The sequence below is a fragment of the Thermobia domestica genome, chromosome 9, assembly GCF_964235325.1.
Source record: "Thermobia domestica chromosome 9, izTheDome1.hap1.1, whole genome shotgun sequence".
NCBI classification, from domain to species: Eukaryota; Metazoa; Arthropoda; class Insecta; order Zygentoma; family Lepismatidae; genus Thermobia; species Thermobia domestica.
The window spans coordinates 40,595,041-40,613,721 of NC_137462.1; the positions used below are offsets into that span (position 1 = coordinate 40,595,041).

At 33.6% G+C, this 18,681-nt stretch overlaps 1 protein-coding gene across 1 annotated transcript in view; it reads left to right on the forward strand.

Annotated features, from left to right (window-relative positions):
- Positions 1-18,681, forward strand: part of LOC145660798 (putative fatty acyl-CoA reductase CG5065) — a 121,723-nt gene that overhangs the window by 59,416 nt on the left and 43,626 nt on the right. Inside the window, exons 6-7 of the mRNA XM_081726208.1 lie at positions 5,562-5,748; positions 15,135-15,290. Of these exons, the coding sequence (XP_081582334.1) occupies positions 5,562-5,748; positions 15,135-15,290 (343 nt within the window). The remainder of the gene's footprint in view (positions 1-5,561; positions 5,749-15,134; positions 15,291-18,681) is intronic.

The window sequence follows — 18,681 nt, forward strand, 5'->3', positions numbered from 1 at the left end:
CGGAAAAAACTTCTGGTAAATACTACTCGGTGGACTGAATGTTTGTGCAAAATTTCAATCTTCTACGTGAAAAAATAGGCCCGCCAGAAAAATTTCCCTACCATGGGCCCACTTTTACCCTATACAGAAATATATTTAGATAAAAATTCACTGAGACGGCCTAAATTACCCTAGAATAATAATTCGACCGTCGTTCTCTTCAGAATAGAACTGCCTTTCAGACGGTATGACTCACGTGGTCCTATCATGTATGTTAGGCGGAAAAATGACGAAAAACGTGATTTTTGGGGTAAAAAATCCCTATTTTTACCCCTTTGCCCCTCTGGTTCCCCCCTGTTTTAGCACTGACATCGGAACAAAAAATCTGGTAAATACTACTCGGTGGACTGAATGTTTGTGCAAAATTTCAATCTTCTACGTTCAAAAATAAGCCTGCCAAAAATATATATACCGACAATGCCCCATATTACCATATATAGAAGTATATTTTTTAAAAATTCCCTGAGACATCCCTAATTACCCTAGGATAATAATTCGACCGTCGTTCTCTTCAGAATGGAACTGACTTTCAGACGGTATGACTCACGTGGTCCTATCATGTATGTAATGCGGGAAAATGACGAAAAACGGGATTTTGGGGGTAAAAAATCCCTATTTTTACCCCTTTGCCCCTCTGGTTCCCCCCCTGTTTTCGCACTGACATCAGAACAAAACATCTGGTAAATACTACTCGGTGGACTGAATGTTTGTGCAAAATTTCAATTTCTACGTAGAAAAATAAGCCCGTCAAAAAATATTGAACATACGCTTAGAAAATGAGAAAAGAAATTTTTGACTTTTGACGTTATCACCTCCTATGTCTGGATGCAGGACGGTCTGAAACCATTCGTAATGTCTTCTGCAAGGCCTCTGGACTTGGAAAACAAAAAAAAAAAAAAAAAAAAAAAAAAAAAAAACGGACGAAAAAGCTCAAATAGAAGAGAAATAACGCAATGTACCATGAAAAGTGCATATGGTACAAATTGTACCATAGGATCCCGAAGCGGTTAATTGTGTTTATTATCTTATCACTGGCTTGGTGACCAACGGAACTAACTATGTCCGTTAGTATATGTCGGAAGTATCTGTTGAAAAATTTGCATTTTTGTAATGTGAATTTCGTACCTGCATTGCCCAAAATGTCTATCATTTCGTGTTAAACGTTCCCAAAAAGAAGCACATCTTTCATGTAGAACGGCACGTTTGCTGGTGCTACATTTCCTAAAGTAATGGACATCATTCTTGTGTAAACAGCGGACGTTATAATTATCCATGTAGTAAAACTCGAAGTCTAAAACTGCCTTCTCCTGTTATGTTAAATCCAGTATAATCCTTGGATTCTTCAGTGGGAGGGATTGTATAGTACGCAGATTTTATATCGCAAATGCTGTATCACAAATGTCTGCCATTGTTGTTAGAATGTTCTGCATCGGTTGTAATAACGTACTATGAAAGGCTGCGTGTTTATTAGTTTATTTAAAATATGCGTATCCAGCACAGTCCGAAGAGAATTATCAGGTTTCTTTATTTATAACATTTGACTATTGTATGGCGACGCGTCCAGCTTACAGATTTTTTTTTCTTTTTTTGTTCTAACAGAATGTTGAGGTGTTCTCGAACTATGGGCTTCAGAGCTATGGGGATTGAATACTGATTACGATACAAGGGAATTTAATTTTAATTGTATATGGTGTTCGTAATATTTCACTCTTCCTATCGTTTTAGAATCCCACACAAAAACATTGCTATACTCATAGACAAGATCTATCTATTTCTTTCTAACTTTGGGTTTCGTTTTTCTGCTATTATCAATTTATTTTCATCAAATTTTGAGTTTTCTCTTTCTAATTCTTCCTCTTCCGGCTCTAACGTGTCTGATACATTGCTTTGTTTCTGATTCCGATACATGCTCACCACAGCCTACGACTGTGTTCGCTTTTAGAACTACCTTCTTGTCCAATGGGTTTGTTGATACTAACAAATTTTGATCTTTTGAAACTAATATTCTAGAAATTAAAATATTCTTATGATTTTCTAGTTTCCTGTTTGGTTCCAACAAGTTTTCATTTCCTGACCAAGAATGTTCTAATTTTACTCGCACATACTCTTTTGTCCAAGGTGGGAAATAGATATTTCTGCTAAAACAAGCTTAGGCACTAGACACGCTTTTAATATATTATACCATCTTACTGACACAGATGCTGTGACATTATTTACTTGTGATAGGTCGGATAGTGGTTTTCCAACTCTCTGTAAAGCTTTGTTTTTCGTCCATAATATAATTTTGCTCCATGTGGAAATAAGAAAACATTTCCAATCAATATATCGTGTGAAAAATCTGGAATAACTCTAAAAGTATGATCAAATGTTTTTCCTGCTATAGAAAACCTAACTACAGCTATTTTGTTTCCTGGAATGGAATTCCGAGTAATTCCTTTAATTCTCGTTTCTATATTTCTGACTACAGCTCCGGGCGGAATTAAATTCTTATTAGTAATCGATAACTGACTTGAAGAATTAATTATAGCCCTTACTGGTTTATTTTCCATACTTAGAGTTAAAAATACCATGTCATTATCACACTGAATTGCGGCTAATATTTGCTTTTGTTTATGTGCCTTATACGCTGTAGGTGTGCTCCGTTCATTTAAAGGCATTTCTAGTTTAAATTCAGGGATTGAGCTTGTCCTTGGCAGTTTTTACATTTCGGACATGCAAAAGTATCTTGATTATGCAGAACAAAAGGTGTTGCATTGTAGTTTAAATTTGGTTGAGACTCTGAGTGATACAACTGGTAATACGATGAGAAAGCCTGTGGAATGCAATTATTTTAACCTTGTAATCCAGTATTATTATTATATTCCCCACCCTTATCTCTATTCGGATTATTATTTCCTCTACTTCGACCATATTGTCCTTTTTTACGTGAATTCCTTCTATTATTACAATATTTTCTGTTCTTACCGTTTTCATTTCGAGAATTCTTCTGTTTATCCACACAAGTACTATTTTGTTGTGGTTGGTGTTGTTGTTTTCGTTGTTCTTGACTATTATTATTATTATTATTATTATTATTATTATTATTATTATTATTATTATTATTATTATTATTATTATTATTAATGGCCTACATTTGACTTCTCATCGAAAGCTTTAATTTCTCAAGGGTTTTCCCTATTCTACCATTTGTGAACTAGGCGATAGTTCTACATTAACTTCTTTTTCTTAGGGTTTTTGACTAATATGTGATTTTTTCTTTGGTTCCTTCGCTACCACCACGCCACCGTCTGAATCACTATCTGACGAGTCGCCTACATTTACTGGTTTTCTAATTCCACTTATCAATTCCTGTACCGAAATTGATTCTGAATTCTCTCTGTCTTTAGCTCGTTGTCGTCTACGTTCAATTTTACACTTATTCTTTTCCACCTTTAATATATCTTCTATAATCTCATATTATCAACGGATTTTTCCCTACCTTGTCTATGTAATATGGCAAAAGACCTGATGCAATTAATCCTATCTTTTGTCTGCCATGTCCCTGTCAAACTTCTCTACTAAAGCTAGCAATTAATCCTACCTTTTAAGTGTCTGTCATGTCCTAGTCAAACTTCTCTGCTAATGCTAGCATGTGGTAAACAAAGTCTATTATATGCCCACCCTCTTTTTGTAGCCTACCACTAATTCTTTCTTTTATGTCTAAAACAAAACAGGAATTTCTAAATTTATCTATTAGTTCCTTTTTTCAAGTTATTGTTGATATTTCGCCTACATTGTTTCTGTAAAGAAATATCTTAATCCACTGACAACTCTGACCCTCAAATTCAACTGGTAACAATGCTTTTTTGCTATTGTCATCATATCTGTTTATCTCACACGAATCATCGAAGTCCTGAAAAAATGAAACTATATCATTTCCATATTTAATATCAAAACGCAGCAATTTACATATTTCTGTTTGAACATTAACACTAACCTGTAAGTGGATTTGCATGGCGTGTTTGTTGAACTTTGCTCTCCTTCGCTACGCGAACTACCAAATGATATAAATCTCACTCCCGTGTCAGAAACCTGAGCGACTGTATATTTTTGTGTCTCTCCTTTCATTTCTTTCCTTTGCCTAGGCTTTGTCATACATTGAATTATCTCATCTAACGTAGAGTCTAAATTGTCGGTAATACATGCTTGGTTTTGAATTACTTTCCGAAAAGACAAGCAAGTAATAAATTCTGTTTAACTCGAGACCACAAAACCGAAGATGTATTATTTTAATTCTAGTGGTATTGGAATCGATGCCAGATTGAGACAATTGAATAAAAGAAAAACTAGAATTGCAAAGTTTTCTTTAGAAGTTTTAACGCTTGCACCATGTGGTTAGGGTATGAGTTTCCATGATTTACATAGAACGAAACGTATGCAAGAGGTATCATAACAATACCCAACTATCTTAATAATATAGAGATTTATAATTTCGTACACTAATATTCATGATGAATCTTTTATATTGAAATGAAAGGATAGAACTTGTGAGGAATGATTTAATGTGTGTAACTTTCAGTTCAGTAGTGTCTGTTTAATCTTCCCAGGCAATGACTCATTTAGTTTACCAGAACCTAGAAGGTGAAGCAACAATTCTTTTTAGATGCATGAGTTTGAGACTTGTATGTTCATGATAAAGCAAACTTTAAAATACGGATGAGTCGTATATTTATTGCCTAACATCTAAATTTTATAATCTTATTCCGCTATTGCTTCGGAGAAAGGAAAACTGACAAATACAAAATTTTGTTGTTCACACACAAAGGCTTCAAATGATATTAACAAAGTTAGGCTAGTTATATAATAAAATAAATCAGTTAGCTACAACTGAACCTTCCGCTAGTATTCCTATCAAAATATCGAGAGAGCACTGCAAAGTTAATATTTTCAGAAATACTCAAACTCTTGATCAGACTACGTATTGATCAAAATCAAAAAGTAATAATATTATTAAATTCTCGCTTCAGATGAATTTTTAGTATACCGTATTATAAGAACAATATCAAACTCCATATGAATACACATAGGGTTAGTCGACGATAGATTTATAAGGAAGGATTATTACACCGAATGCGCATAGGTAGAAAAAATACATGTAAGATATTAGAACACCTTTGCAAAAGGTAGCATTCTTCCGATATTGAAATTGGTGGAATTAGCATATTACATTTTTATGTTAATTTTGCGTATGGCCGGAGTGAATTGAATTGTTTTAATACTAAAATACGAAGAGGAGTAGGATATTTACAAAACTGTTTAGTTTAAAACAAGAGAAAATGTTTAAACGTACTTTCCATTGTTTTTTTAGATGCTAAATCGTAACATTTCATAGTGTGGAGATTTTTCTAGTTTGAAGAAACTGGCATATCGCTGAAACAAATATGATTATGAAGTTGAAGATCATGCCTGATGATGAATATTATAGTTACCAACTTAAAGTCTTGAACTTGAAGTAGTTTTGCTAATATTTTTCTTTGTTACAGTCGGACCATCCTTGAAGGACCCTCTCCCTGGATGGGTTGACAACTTTAATGCATTAACAGGACCTCTAGCGGCTGGCTTTACCGGAATGTCGCGAGTGCAACTTGTAGATCGACAAAAGAAGCCTGACATTGTGCCAGTGGATCTTAGTGTTAATTGCAGCATTGCAATAGCCTGGTATCTTTTCAGGTAAGTTAACTAGCGATTGTAGATCAAGCACGAACAGGGGAATATATAATTTTAAAATATTAGGAAAATATTGTTAGTTTGTTAATGAAACATAAATTCCAATATTAGGAAAAGAACCACATGATTACATAAATAAAGGATATTGATTAGCATAAAATTGGAAATCTTTTATGATTATATTTTTCGTCTGAATTAATATGGTATTAAATAATTATATAGGGTCTATAAAGAAAAACGCATTATTTAACCAGTTGTGTTTTATATAAATAACAAAAGGAGGAGTGAGAATAATACATCTTTAAGATAGTTGTAATACAAAATCTTGTAGTTGTGGTAACACAAAATAGTTCGTCGTATTTTGCAATGATACTCTCAAGTCCGCGTGTGCTTGGCAAGCAGCAAACTTCAAGATTAAATGTGTAAGATGAAAAGTATTGGTAACAGGATCAATTTAACCTTCAATGATCACAGAAGAGGCTATTCAATTGGTTCGAAAGATCGATACCTTGTTTTGCCGAAATATGTGAACCGTTAGTTTTGATTAGGAAAAAGCGAATTACGTTGCGTTGGAGTAAGGTAGAGAAGTTTCAAAAGTTAAATACTTGTATCATCGATAATACATATTTGAACCATCCCGATTTTACCGGCCCCTTTTTTGCAACGCGACGGATGACCAGCTGTAATTTCCGGAGTATTATGGCAACCTATTCCTACACATGAAGAACCTGCTTTCATCCGTTGTGTAAGTAGTACTCGAAGAAACTTTGAAAAAGGCTATACTACAACTGAAAGAGTATTACTTGCAGTACGATTTTCTTAACAAAAGTTTTCACCCTATCTTATAGGAAGACATTTTGTTGTATTATCTGGTAATAATTCGTTACGTCATTTACATAATATACAAGTTTACAATAGCCGGTTCCTCTGATGGTTCTTAGAATTGCTTTAGTTTGATTTCGAAATACGATATATAAAGGACAAATTTACCTATGGACACTTTATCCAGGTTCTTCGCAACCAACGAACATAAAATTTTATCAGGGAATGCTTTTAAAATACTTCCAGATAAAATATCATAATTATCCATTCTGGAATGAAAAGAACAACGAAATTGTGAAAAATATAATAAAATAGTAGCACTTATATATATCTTATTTCAACGATTGTAATATTCCTTGCAAGTGGAACAGAATTTATCGAAAAGTTAATGATATTTTTCTCAGTAAAAATTTAAAATATGAAGATAGGAATAATATATATATATATATATATATATATATATATATATATATATATATATATATATATATATATATATATATATATATATATATATATATACTTCCAGTTCTTATACCACTATATTAAAAGCTTACTGTGAAGGTTTCGGACATTTTGGGTATTCGAAAGTGTATTCTGTAATCAGCAAAACTTTCTATTGGAAAGCCATGACAAGTAATATGGAAAATTATCTTGTTGATTGTGATGGGTATATGCGAATAAAACAACTATCAAGCTAAATGCAAACTCATTCCACAAAAACCTCTTATATTTATTTCCGTTGACTCATATGGATCTTTGCCGTGAGTCAGTACTGGTGATACCTTCTTACTCAATATTATAGATGTGTTCATCAGATACTTAGTAGGTTATCCGTTGAAGAAAGCAACATCATCTGTTATCGTTCAACGTGACTATTTTGAACTATATATTCCCCATTATGGACAGGTGGAACACTCATTGTGTGATAATGGTATCAATTTAGAAGAAATGTGTTTGTACCTGCGATGAACAATGTAAATATAAAGATTTATTTAGTGACTTCCTATCATTTCAGCAGTTCTTTGGTAGAAAATGTTCAACGAAGTCTCCGAACATTGTTTCGCCATTGTTGTAAAGGAACACATTCTGATTGGGTTAATTTGTTGCAGAAGTTATATATTCTTTGAATTATTTAGTGTCTGATATGTTAGGTGTGGCCCCAGCAATTATTCATAATCGAACCGATAGAATGAAGACAATTGAACAAAAATTTGATGTCACAAGAAAAAGAAAATTTTGATTATCCAAGTCTCACTAGTGTGGTTCATGTTCATCATATCAAGAAATATCAACTACAAAATAAAAGGTTTGAAGAAGGACGAAGTGGTAAAGTTCAAATTAAACTTGACTATTTTGTCTTTAATAGATTATATCCAGAGTGACGTAGTGTATCTATAAATAATTTCTAAATTTTGTAACCTTTATGATGCACCATATTTATGAACTAAGCAAATAAACCCAACAGTCTTTGAATTATACCTTGCAGAAACCGGAAAACTATTGAGTTTACGTAATATAAATGAGTTGAAGAAATGGCGTCCTTCTAAAACAAGCAAATCTAAATTGTCACAAGTTGTTAAAAACGGTACCACAAACGGTATTGTCTGAGGTCGATTTTAATGAAGTTTTTTCTGATGAGTCTAAATGATTTTAATTAGAAATTCTCTTGTTAAACAGTTTTAGTACAAATTATTATCTATCAAGTACTTTATACAGCTTGATGTAAGATGTGGTTAAAGTGCAATGAATTGTTATTAATACAAATTCGATAATAATATAAGAAATACTTAAGTACGTTCTAAAACAACTTCCCTTGTTAAACATCTGCGCCTGAAGGAGAGGATGAATCGTTGTATTTAAATGTGGTTCCAACAGTAATATATATGGTATAATGAAGAATGTTATAGATTCAATTAAAGATATAACTGTTAAGTTTGAATATGTCTTCTTTTGACGATGATTAACATGAAATAATATAATAATTATGAGATGAGATATTATAATAAACTGCTATGGAAATAATATACGAATATATAATATAATGAAATAATGAATTATATTTTTATATGGGAGGGCAATTCAAAAGTAATGTACTTATAGCAATATTTTATATTAATTAGTCCAGGGGTCTTTTTTTTAAAACTATACATAATTTAAGAAATCCAGAAGATTTGGGAGCCAGTTTCGAGGTCAGATCAATGTTATCGTTGTTGACAAAGTGCAGTCAGACCTGATTATTGGTCATTTATGTGATATATATTATGGTGAGTTCACTAAGATGGAAGACGTGTATAAAAATATTTATAGAAAATAAAATTAAGTATTTCTAGAATATCGTATTTTCAAGAAGTCGTGCTTGTGTGTAAAGTCACTGAGTTATAATTGATAAGTTATAGCTATAAAAATTAAACCAGGAACTTTCTAATTGATGTCAAGTATGTGAGTTGGTCTATTGTCACTAAGAACAACCTCCCAGGTGTGTTCGAAAAGTCCTACTATCCGACGGTCACAATCTCAGTTTGGATCAAGCCTTAGAGGCTGCGGTATATCTCCAGATCCGTAAAAAAACATAATAAATGATCGTAAACGACAAACGAGTTCGAATCCTTACGACGCGATACGGTCAATGTGTTAATAGAATCGCCATCAGAGCACAATCACTAGCTTATCAATGTATCCCATAAGTTTTCTGCCATGTCAGATAATAAAGTCTGGGCACTTCTGGAAACATTAATGGTTAACAGGAACATACCAGCTAATACGACTATGAAAAGGAAATCCTTAAACTTGTATATATCAATTAAAGTTGATATGATCTGAAACATGAAGCTGCAAAGAGCACTCATTCGTGAGCTCCTATTGTATGAGTTTCAACTGGGACACACATCCCGTTAAGCAGTATGAAATATCTGTGCGATGAGAGGAAATCATGCAGCGGGTTAGAATACAGTAAAGGTGTGGGTTAAAAAGTCCAATGAAGGTTATTATGACTTGCCAGGAGGAGAACAACACTCTTTTCTCAGGAAAATCTCCCACTTTCAACATGGAGGCTGTACGCCAAGTCATGGATGAAATTCTGAGCGCCAGCACCCGTATGTTGCTTTCCGATGTAGGGACCTAATATGTAGTTATACATGGATACTGACCTCGTTGTCAAGGCTTACAGACGATGTCGAATTATCCCCAACGATGTCACTCCTCAGCAGATACAACGAAGGATGGAATTGTGCAAAGTAATGTTGAATCATTCTGAATCAGAATTTCATTAAACAATTTTTTATGTCAAACGAAAAATTGGTTTAGTATCGAACTACAGCTATCAGTAACCAATGGTTGGACTCAAGGAGTGTCGCAGCCCGGGTTTTGTTTGAATACACAGTTGTTTAGTGGATTGTTGGATTTTGAGTATTCGGTGTCCTGGCAACTTGTTTCTCATAGTCGTGCCGTAAACGCTGAGCATTGCTGTAAGCAAATGCGACGAAAATATCAAGCTCTATCGCAAAAAATCCTACATTAATTAAATCTAAAATGTTTATGAGTAGTACATCATACAATACTACATTAATGCTCCCTGTCACAGGTCTTTGATCATCCAAGAAAAAATCCCAGAACTTAATTTGTTGAACTGTTACGTCACCCGGAGTACAAGCATGATTTAAATCTTCAGATTACGACTTTTTCCGCCCAATGAGGTATTTTCTCCGTGGTAAAACATTCGCCAGTGATGCGATGTGCGGAGTTCATTGCAAATGTTCTTCCCCGAAGTGCAGGGAATGGTATACAAAGGGAATTTGCAATTTAGCACAAATATTAGCATCCTGGTACTTAGTACTAATCATTTATATTGAGTGTGTAAAATAACAAAACGAATGGCTGAGTGTTCTTAAAATGAATTTCCCCGAAAGTATATATATATTTGCTGATTACTGCTCACAGACCAGTGGCTACAATTCCCTAATGTAACTGCTGATAGCGTTAATGTTCCATTTAACGTTCCGTTTAGCAGATATTAATATTTATGTTCAACGCTGCTTTGTGGGTCAATTACTATTCACTCGCTTTCTCCTTATTCCTTAGAGGAAACTGAATTTTCATCATTTTAGAAATCATGCGAATTCAGTGAAATGGAGGATAGTTTTTAAAATGATGAAAATTCCGTTTCTTCTAAGGGAGAAAAGAGTCGGTTATTGGAATACCTATAGCCTGACTAAATTTGATTTCAGCAATATGTAGGAAGGGGCAATGGAAGGGTGATGAGTACACTGTTCTAATTATTATGGTGGTTTGAGAGGCTCTCTAAATAGAGCACTGGCTGGGTTTTCGATTTAGAACTATTAGTTGCAGCGAGTCCAATTTTCGTTGGATGTCAGATACCAAAGTTGAACACATTTCCACGAACTAACAGGAGCAGAGCGAAATGAAACGTCCAAAGAGTTTGGAACACTCCCTTTAGTCGACGCTCAGCGTCAAGTGTAGAAATCTTGTCAACATCTATGTGCCATTCATTCTTTTGCTTTCTCCGAAAGGGTGAGCGTCTCTAGAACAAGCAGAATTATTAAGTTTACAACTATCTCAATAAAGCTCTGCAATTATACATTACATCATACCATTAATCACCTAACCGCAATTCACACAGTTTCGCAATCGTCGCATTACACAACCCGCTGGTATTGTTGTATTGCTGACATTAAGCAGGACAAAATGTTGATAATATCCAGCGGAGAAAAACTTTGAAATGATAACGTCCCATCTTCCCATCTTTTTGAAATCTGAAACTATACATAAACTCAAAGTAATAGTATATGATAAAAATCTTACTTACAAATGAACCTTTCCCTAATTCCTATTTACCTAATATCTTTAATTTTTAGCGACTCTAAAAAAATGCACTTGAAAAATTACAAGATACAGTACAGTGACAACAGGTCAAAATGTATGCAATGACCACCTCAGATGGATTTGGAGCTCACTGACAAGCTTCTTCCAACCACCAGTTGCAAGTCTGATAGCCGTATTCGTAGCTGAGAGAACAACCATGCAAGATATAAATAAAATATTATTAAATGAGTGATATCCGAAGCTGCCCTTTCAGGTCCACTCACGTCTTTATGCTGAGAGTTTGCTGCTTATAAAGTAAACTGTAAATTTATAATTCTTATTGAGAAAGAGCAAAATAGTTTCTCATGTTCATCGTTGTTAGCTAAAAGATTTAACAAAAAATACTAAAATTCACGGTAAAACGAATATGTGATTTCTTGCAAGATCAAGATCACTCCACACCTTCAAGTATCATGTTAAGTAATAATAATGTTTGACTTTCTACTATTTTTACAGATCAAATTCACTTAGACCTTTCGACCATTTGTACCTACCTAATTACCTTTAAACTAGAGATGCAAGGGCTCGAAAAAAAAACCGGCTTTTTTGGATGTATATAATAAGAATTTTTTAACCTCCTATATACAAAAGTAAGCAGAATTGGCAAGAACCGTGATTGTTTTTGAAAATGCCAAAAACCCGTTTTTGGGGGGATGTTTAAACCAGGCTTTTTTGGTTTAAACCAGGCTTTTTTGACTTAGATTTTTTGCTTTATGTATTTATATTACATATTCACAGAAATAGCCTAAGTTTGTTTCGCCTTGATGTTATTATGCAACAGCGGGGTTATGCCGGAAGAACTCCCATAAGCTTAAAGAAATGCGGTCAGTAAATTTCTTAAGTTGAGAATCTCCCGCCCTAGCCATTGGGAAAATCCCGTCATTACTTGAAATGTAAGACAATAACGGGAAAATCCTGTTATTGCTTTGCATGTAAAATTTAAAGGTCAACGTACCATAATCAGTACGCTAAAACTGAGGTATTAAATTACAAATTTAGTACCGGTACGTAGATATCATTGAAAGTCCAATCCAAGCTAATGTTGGAAGCTACGTAGGCAATCGATAAATTTTGCCAATTTCTATCAATATATTTAAGCAATATTGGCTTCTTTATAAAACAACACGCATTTAGGCATGTAGAAATATACAATTTGGTTTGTTTCGTATATTTAGGCTTAACATCCTTACGAAATACCGAGGTTATCAAGGAGAAGACTCGCTTAAACTGACATCCGAACCGCTACTTGGGTTACGCATGAAAGAAGGATTGTGGTTCGACCGAGAATTGAACATGGGACACCTTGATTAAAAGGTGAAAGGGAAATAAAGCTATTGCACGTGGTTTGATATCTGGAAACGTTACCATGAAGTTCACACGATTCGCATTTTTCATTCTTTTTATTTTTGTGGTTTAAACCAGTTATTAAAAAAAAAAAAAGTTGGTGTAAATCAGCCAACCCTAAAAGTAAACACTTCTTTTTAAAGAATACACAAATAACTAGCAAAATAGTATGTAGTATTTTTACTTAAAAATATTCCATACCCTCTTTTTGAAACAAAATAAAATTAAAATAAAACATAAGAGAAATACTTAGATTTATATGATACACTTAAAGACTGCACATCTAGAGCTTTTGGTTCTGTATATTCTTGAAATTCTACAGTTAAGTTTTATAGAACCACCATCACAGTTTACCCAATCCTCAAGTTTTCTGAATTTTTAACAAGAGGGATTCAACATATCATTACGGAACTCCCCCCCCCCCCAAAAAAAGACTACGGAATATATTTAAGTTAAGATAAATACAACTGCACAACAAACATGACTGAGTGATTAGCTTTTGCGCTTCTATCGGGAAGTCCGGAATTCAACCAGCATTCGACCATTCTGACAAAGCTTTTCTTCATTCCATCTGTGAATGTAGAAATAGTGCGTGTACTGTGAGTTGGGCGACTTCCTTTTTTATTGTTTTTTAAATCGTTATTATTACTAATTACCAGCAGTGACGGTTTTGCGAAGGTTAGGGGGGCAGTCTTTCGGACTGAAGCCCGTTCCCCAAAGTTACGGAATGTCTGCAACAAACGAAATATCTATTATTTATACCTTTACTCATAAACTTTAAGCTCCCGTCAAATAAAAATTACGAATGTTTAAAAAAAACTAAACATTAGTAAGAAACCCTTCCCAAAATACTTTTCTAAATCCGCCACTGATTCTCAGTATAAAATGATTTTTAAAGTTGTATCCGGAAGATTATTTCTAAACATATAAACGAAACGAAATATTAGTTATGCCTGTACTCATAAACTTCAAGCACTTCCCAAATAAAATTAGGACTTTTTAGGAAACGAAACAATCAAAAAAAAAACCTCCTAAAGTACTTTTCTAAATCCGCTACTGATTATTTGTATAAATTGGTATTCAAGGTTGTGTCCGGAAAATTATTGCTAAATCACTTCACAGCTACAGTATAACAGAAATGTGGAAGTACGGTTTGACGGATATATTGAAAAACGTAAGCTTTGACGGATAAATAGAAAAACGGGCAAGTTTAACTTTAGCGCTAGAAGCTAGAGTACTACAAGCTCTTAGAAATGAAACACGGATGACAAACTAGAGAAGAAAAAAGATGTCGATAACTCAAAAGTTAAAATAAAGTTAAATAGCCTCTAAAATTACCCTCAAATACTACATTCTTCATGTTAGCTTTAATTCGTAAAACATGTGCTCCATCCATCTTGATGGTGAATTTCAGAGCGAAATATCACATTCAGGTCATGGAATTCTTATCTAACTATAGAATATACTATAAGAAAGCTATTTAGATAGAAAAATCATGAAGTTGAAAAAAGCCAAAATTTCCAAAATTCTCGTTTTTTTCCCAAAAAAGCCGGCTTTTTATGTGAAAAAAACCATCGATTCAAAAAAGCCGGCTTTTTTGCATCTCTACTTTAAACCTTTCCCACCAAAAAATAATAAATAGCATGATAATACATGATAATATATTTACAGGTCATTTGTACTCTGTGTAACTGATGAATGAACGGGAAAATACGCTGATCAAGACGAGCTCCTTTTACAGGAAAATGAAGTACAAAATAGTAAATATTTGACTGCATTTGGAATTTTCCTCCAAACCTGATTTTCGATACATTGTAAAGAACATTTCCCTCCATTTGTGTTTAAAAATTAAGCTTTGTACCAAATTTTTCCTGTTCGAACTCAACTAATACTCCACTAACTTATGTCTCTATCCCCTTTTAGCTCGGGATTATTATCTTAGTAGGTGGGCTTGAGTTGTGGTGCGTTTACTGCGTTAGTGATCGATAATGACTTGTGACTCATCTGGTCTCGTACCCAAGAGGGCTGGTATCAGTTTTTATTCTCTATCCAGGGTTTGTAATAGTTTTCTTCTAGAGTGAGTTCACTGGTGTATGAGCATGCTATCCCTAATATATAATGTGCCAATACCGGATCATTTTCACGGTTGTCTGTTGTGACACATATCTTTCGTAGTCTAATTTATGTGTTGTGAAAATGGGAATTCGTCCGGAACTCCTATCCATAACAGTAGGTACAGCCTAATTTATGCTTTGATATATCTTTTGTGGTAAACACTCTAAATAGGCATACTGTATTGTGCTACAGCATTAACTTATTTTGTTGTTACTTTTTTATTTTAGACATAAAGATATGAAGATTTACAACTACACTTCAAGTACTTTAAATCCTGTTACGTGGGACTACTTGACAGATGAAGCTGAAAAATGTTTTTTCAAGGATCCTTTATTAAATACATACTGGATTCCTCGTAGAAATCCGACAACCAGTTACTTCAAGTATTACTTTGTCTTCATAGTCTTCCAGTTGATTCCCGCCTATGTCATTGATTTATGTTCAATGATTTTGAGAAAAAGACCAACGTAAGTAGTTAGTGTCAGATCTACGCTCACTAAAATTAGTATGTGTTAATTTTGTTTCGATCTTCCTTACAAGTTGGGGTACGATATTTCATTTACATAACTAGAATCAATTCTGTGGTTTCACCTAGAGAAATCAGTGGGAAGGAAACACAACAGATTTCATATATCAAGTAAATTTAGGACGAAAAGAAAGAAGACGCTGGTGTAAGAATTTCGTTTTCAAACTGTGCATATCTTCCATGTATCCTAGAAACCAAAAAGAACAAATCATGAGTCTTTAACTTTGTGACCAATCCCATCATAGATTGGTATACCACATTGAAACTGAAATTTTTAAACTTGTTACTTTATGCTTTTATGTAATATGCGTGTGGGAGATATAGAACTTACAGTACTTTGAAGTACTGAACTCATACGACAAAATTTTTACAAACATCTACCGTTTCTGGCCTGTAACTATGGAACAGATAAGCACAAATGAGCAGAGTTCCCATACTTGCGAACTGCACAGTTTTATGAGTGTTTCCGTGAGATATTGTTATCGTCATAATATTACAGAATTATAATATTAATAAAATTATAATTGTGTAATAATATGATGTAAACATTTTCATAAATATGAATATTTTCGCAACTAATGCCATTTAAATCGAGCTGAGTTGGACGTAAATCCTTAGTTTAACCCTTTCACTGTGGAAGGCGACGGAAAAAAATTTCCCTAACCTGCGAATGTCGATTATAGTCGACGTGTTAAAATTTGTCTGTATCTTTGGTTTTGTCGATTGTAGTCGCCAAAGGTTTTCTGTGTGATTTCTATTGTTTATCGAAAACAATAGAACACAAACAAAAATGAACGGTACAACTTTGGCGACTACTCTCGACAAAGCCAAGATATTGACAAACAAATTTTAACACGTCGACTATAGTCGATATTCGCATGTTAAGGAAATTTGGTTCTGTCGACAAAAGTCGACTTCCTCTGCGAAAGGTTTAAAGCCATTTAAACAAGAAGCAGAAGGCTTGGTAATAGTTGTTCTAGTGGTCAAAAGAGGAAAAACACTTTTTAAAAAGTGTTGTTTGATTAGTAGTTTAACGTCCTTCTCAGCATAGAAACTACATGAAACATAGACTTATATCTTAACAGGGGATCCGAACGACATGTTCTCCCACAGGAAATCGAAGTGAACGCTAAATGTATAGCCAAAAAGAAACTCAAGACATTTGAATATATTTGAGAAAAGATAATTATTAAAAAGGTGGAAATGAGTTGAACTGAGAAAGATGTTAAATAGAACAATTAAACAGAAGAACTAGTAATGTAATTGCTTTTATACAATATAACTAAAAATAAGTTTCCTCGTTTACTCCATTATGCCTCAAATTAATACTAATAACATGTCTGACCCATGTACATTTGGTTTTAAATAGTTATTTGAAATTTTCATTTACAAAAATTTCACTAGATTCGGTCTCCCAATTTATTGCCCAATAATTCGAGAATACAACAATTATAAATCAAAATATTTCACATGAATATTAAACTCATCCAGGTCTACAGTCACACCAACTTACATAAAGATCGGATGAGTTTCAGTGATCGAGGAGAGCAAAATTTAGTAAGTTCAAACCTCAACTTTGATCATCGAAAACTCGTAAACTAAATATCTGCATATGATAATACGTGACATTTATCTAAAACATGTGAACGTCTATCAACATGCAAAGTTTGATCTAGATCAAATGGGTTGAACTTGTACTATGTTCTTTATTTCTGAAGGTACAACTAGTGAATGTCAGAAAGTTGTCATGAGATGAAAGTTTTCCTTTGTAGAAGTAGAGTAATATTTATTAAGTCAAAACTCAAAATTTGATCACCCAGAACTCAGAAACCAAGAGCCTCTATACGATAATGTTTCACAGTTGTCTAGAACACGTGAACGTCTACCACCATGCCAAGTTTAATCTAGATCGGATGAGTTGGTTTAACTCGTACGATGTATTGTGTTCTTGATTTCTGAAGCTACAATCAGTGAATCATCAGATGAAAGATTTTCTTTGTAAGTTAAAAGTAATATTTAGTAAGTGGAAATCTAAATTTTGATTATTCAACACTCAGTAACCAAGCGTGTGTGTGTGTGATAATGTTTCACAAGTGTATAGAACATGTGAACGTCTATCACCATACCAAGGTTGATCTAGATTGAATGATTTGGTTTAACTCGTACGATATATTGTGTTATTGATTACTCAAGTTACAATCAGTGAATGTCGCAAAGAGATATCACCAGATGAAAGTTTCTCTTTGTAAGTAAAGAGTAATGTTTAGTAAGTGGAAACCCAAACTTTGATTATTTCGAAACCAAGTGTGTGTGTATGATAATATTTCTCAAGTGTCTAGAAAATGTGAATGTCTACCACCATGCTAAGCTTCATCTAGGTTGAATGAGCTGATTTAACTAGTATGATATATTGTATTCTTGATTCCTCAAGCTAGAGTTTAGAAAAATATCGGAAAGAAATATCATGAGATGAAAATTTTTATTTGTTAGGACAATATAAGTATTTTTGTTCAAAACAAAATTCACCTAGTCTCGTGGTTTCAATTTAAGGTGTGACTACATTTTCTGATTATGTTTATTGAAATAGTTGTGTCAGTGAGGTTGGTTTGCATCTTGGGAGTTATTCGAAGGTGGAATAATACTTGAAAAAATCAAATATTAGCAATAAATATTCTACATAGAAAGTATAATGTGTAACAAAAGACGTCTTTATTCTCTAACTTCACTATATGAATAAATAAATTTTCTCCTTTAAAATTTCGAAATTTCAATTTTTTGAATGTTTTTAAAATTAATTTTGTTTTCCATGGTGTAGGAAGAATGAGAAGTGGATAAAGAAACACAGAACAATCGCCAAATTGAGCATAACTGGGGTTGCAATGTGATGTTGAATATTAATGAAAGAAAGAAATATTTCAGTAATTGCTGTAACATTTCTGTTTTAGCGCAGTTGAGTAGTGCAAAAGTACACGTGCATAGTCCGTTCTCTATGGGTGCAAACTGAGCAGAAGTATTTTAAAACTCATCTATAGCATACTTTCTTGGGTTATGCTGTAGATGCCCTGCTGTAGGCTGTACGCCTAGATTGTAAGCTTTAATACAGTTTAGTTTGTTTGCAGTTGTTATTTGTCAATTCATAAGGTATTCACACTTTCGTGGATACCACTTGATCTCTGTTTTTGTCCATAAGGATTTCCTCCATTATCCTACAAGAATTAATTGTATTACTAAATAACTATTACTTTCAG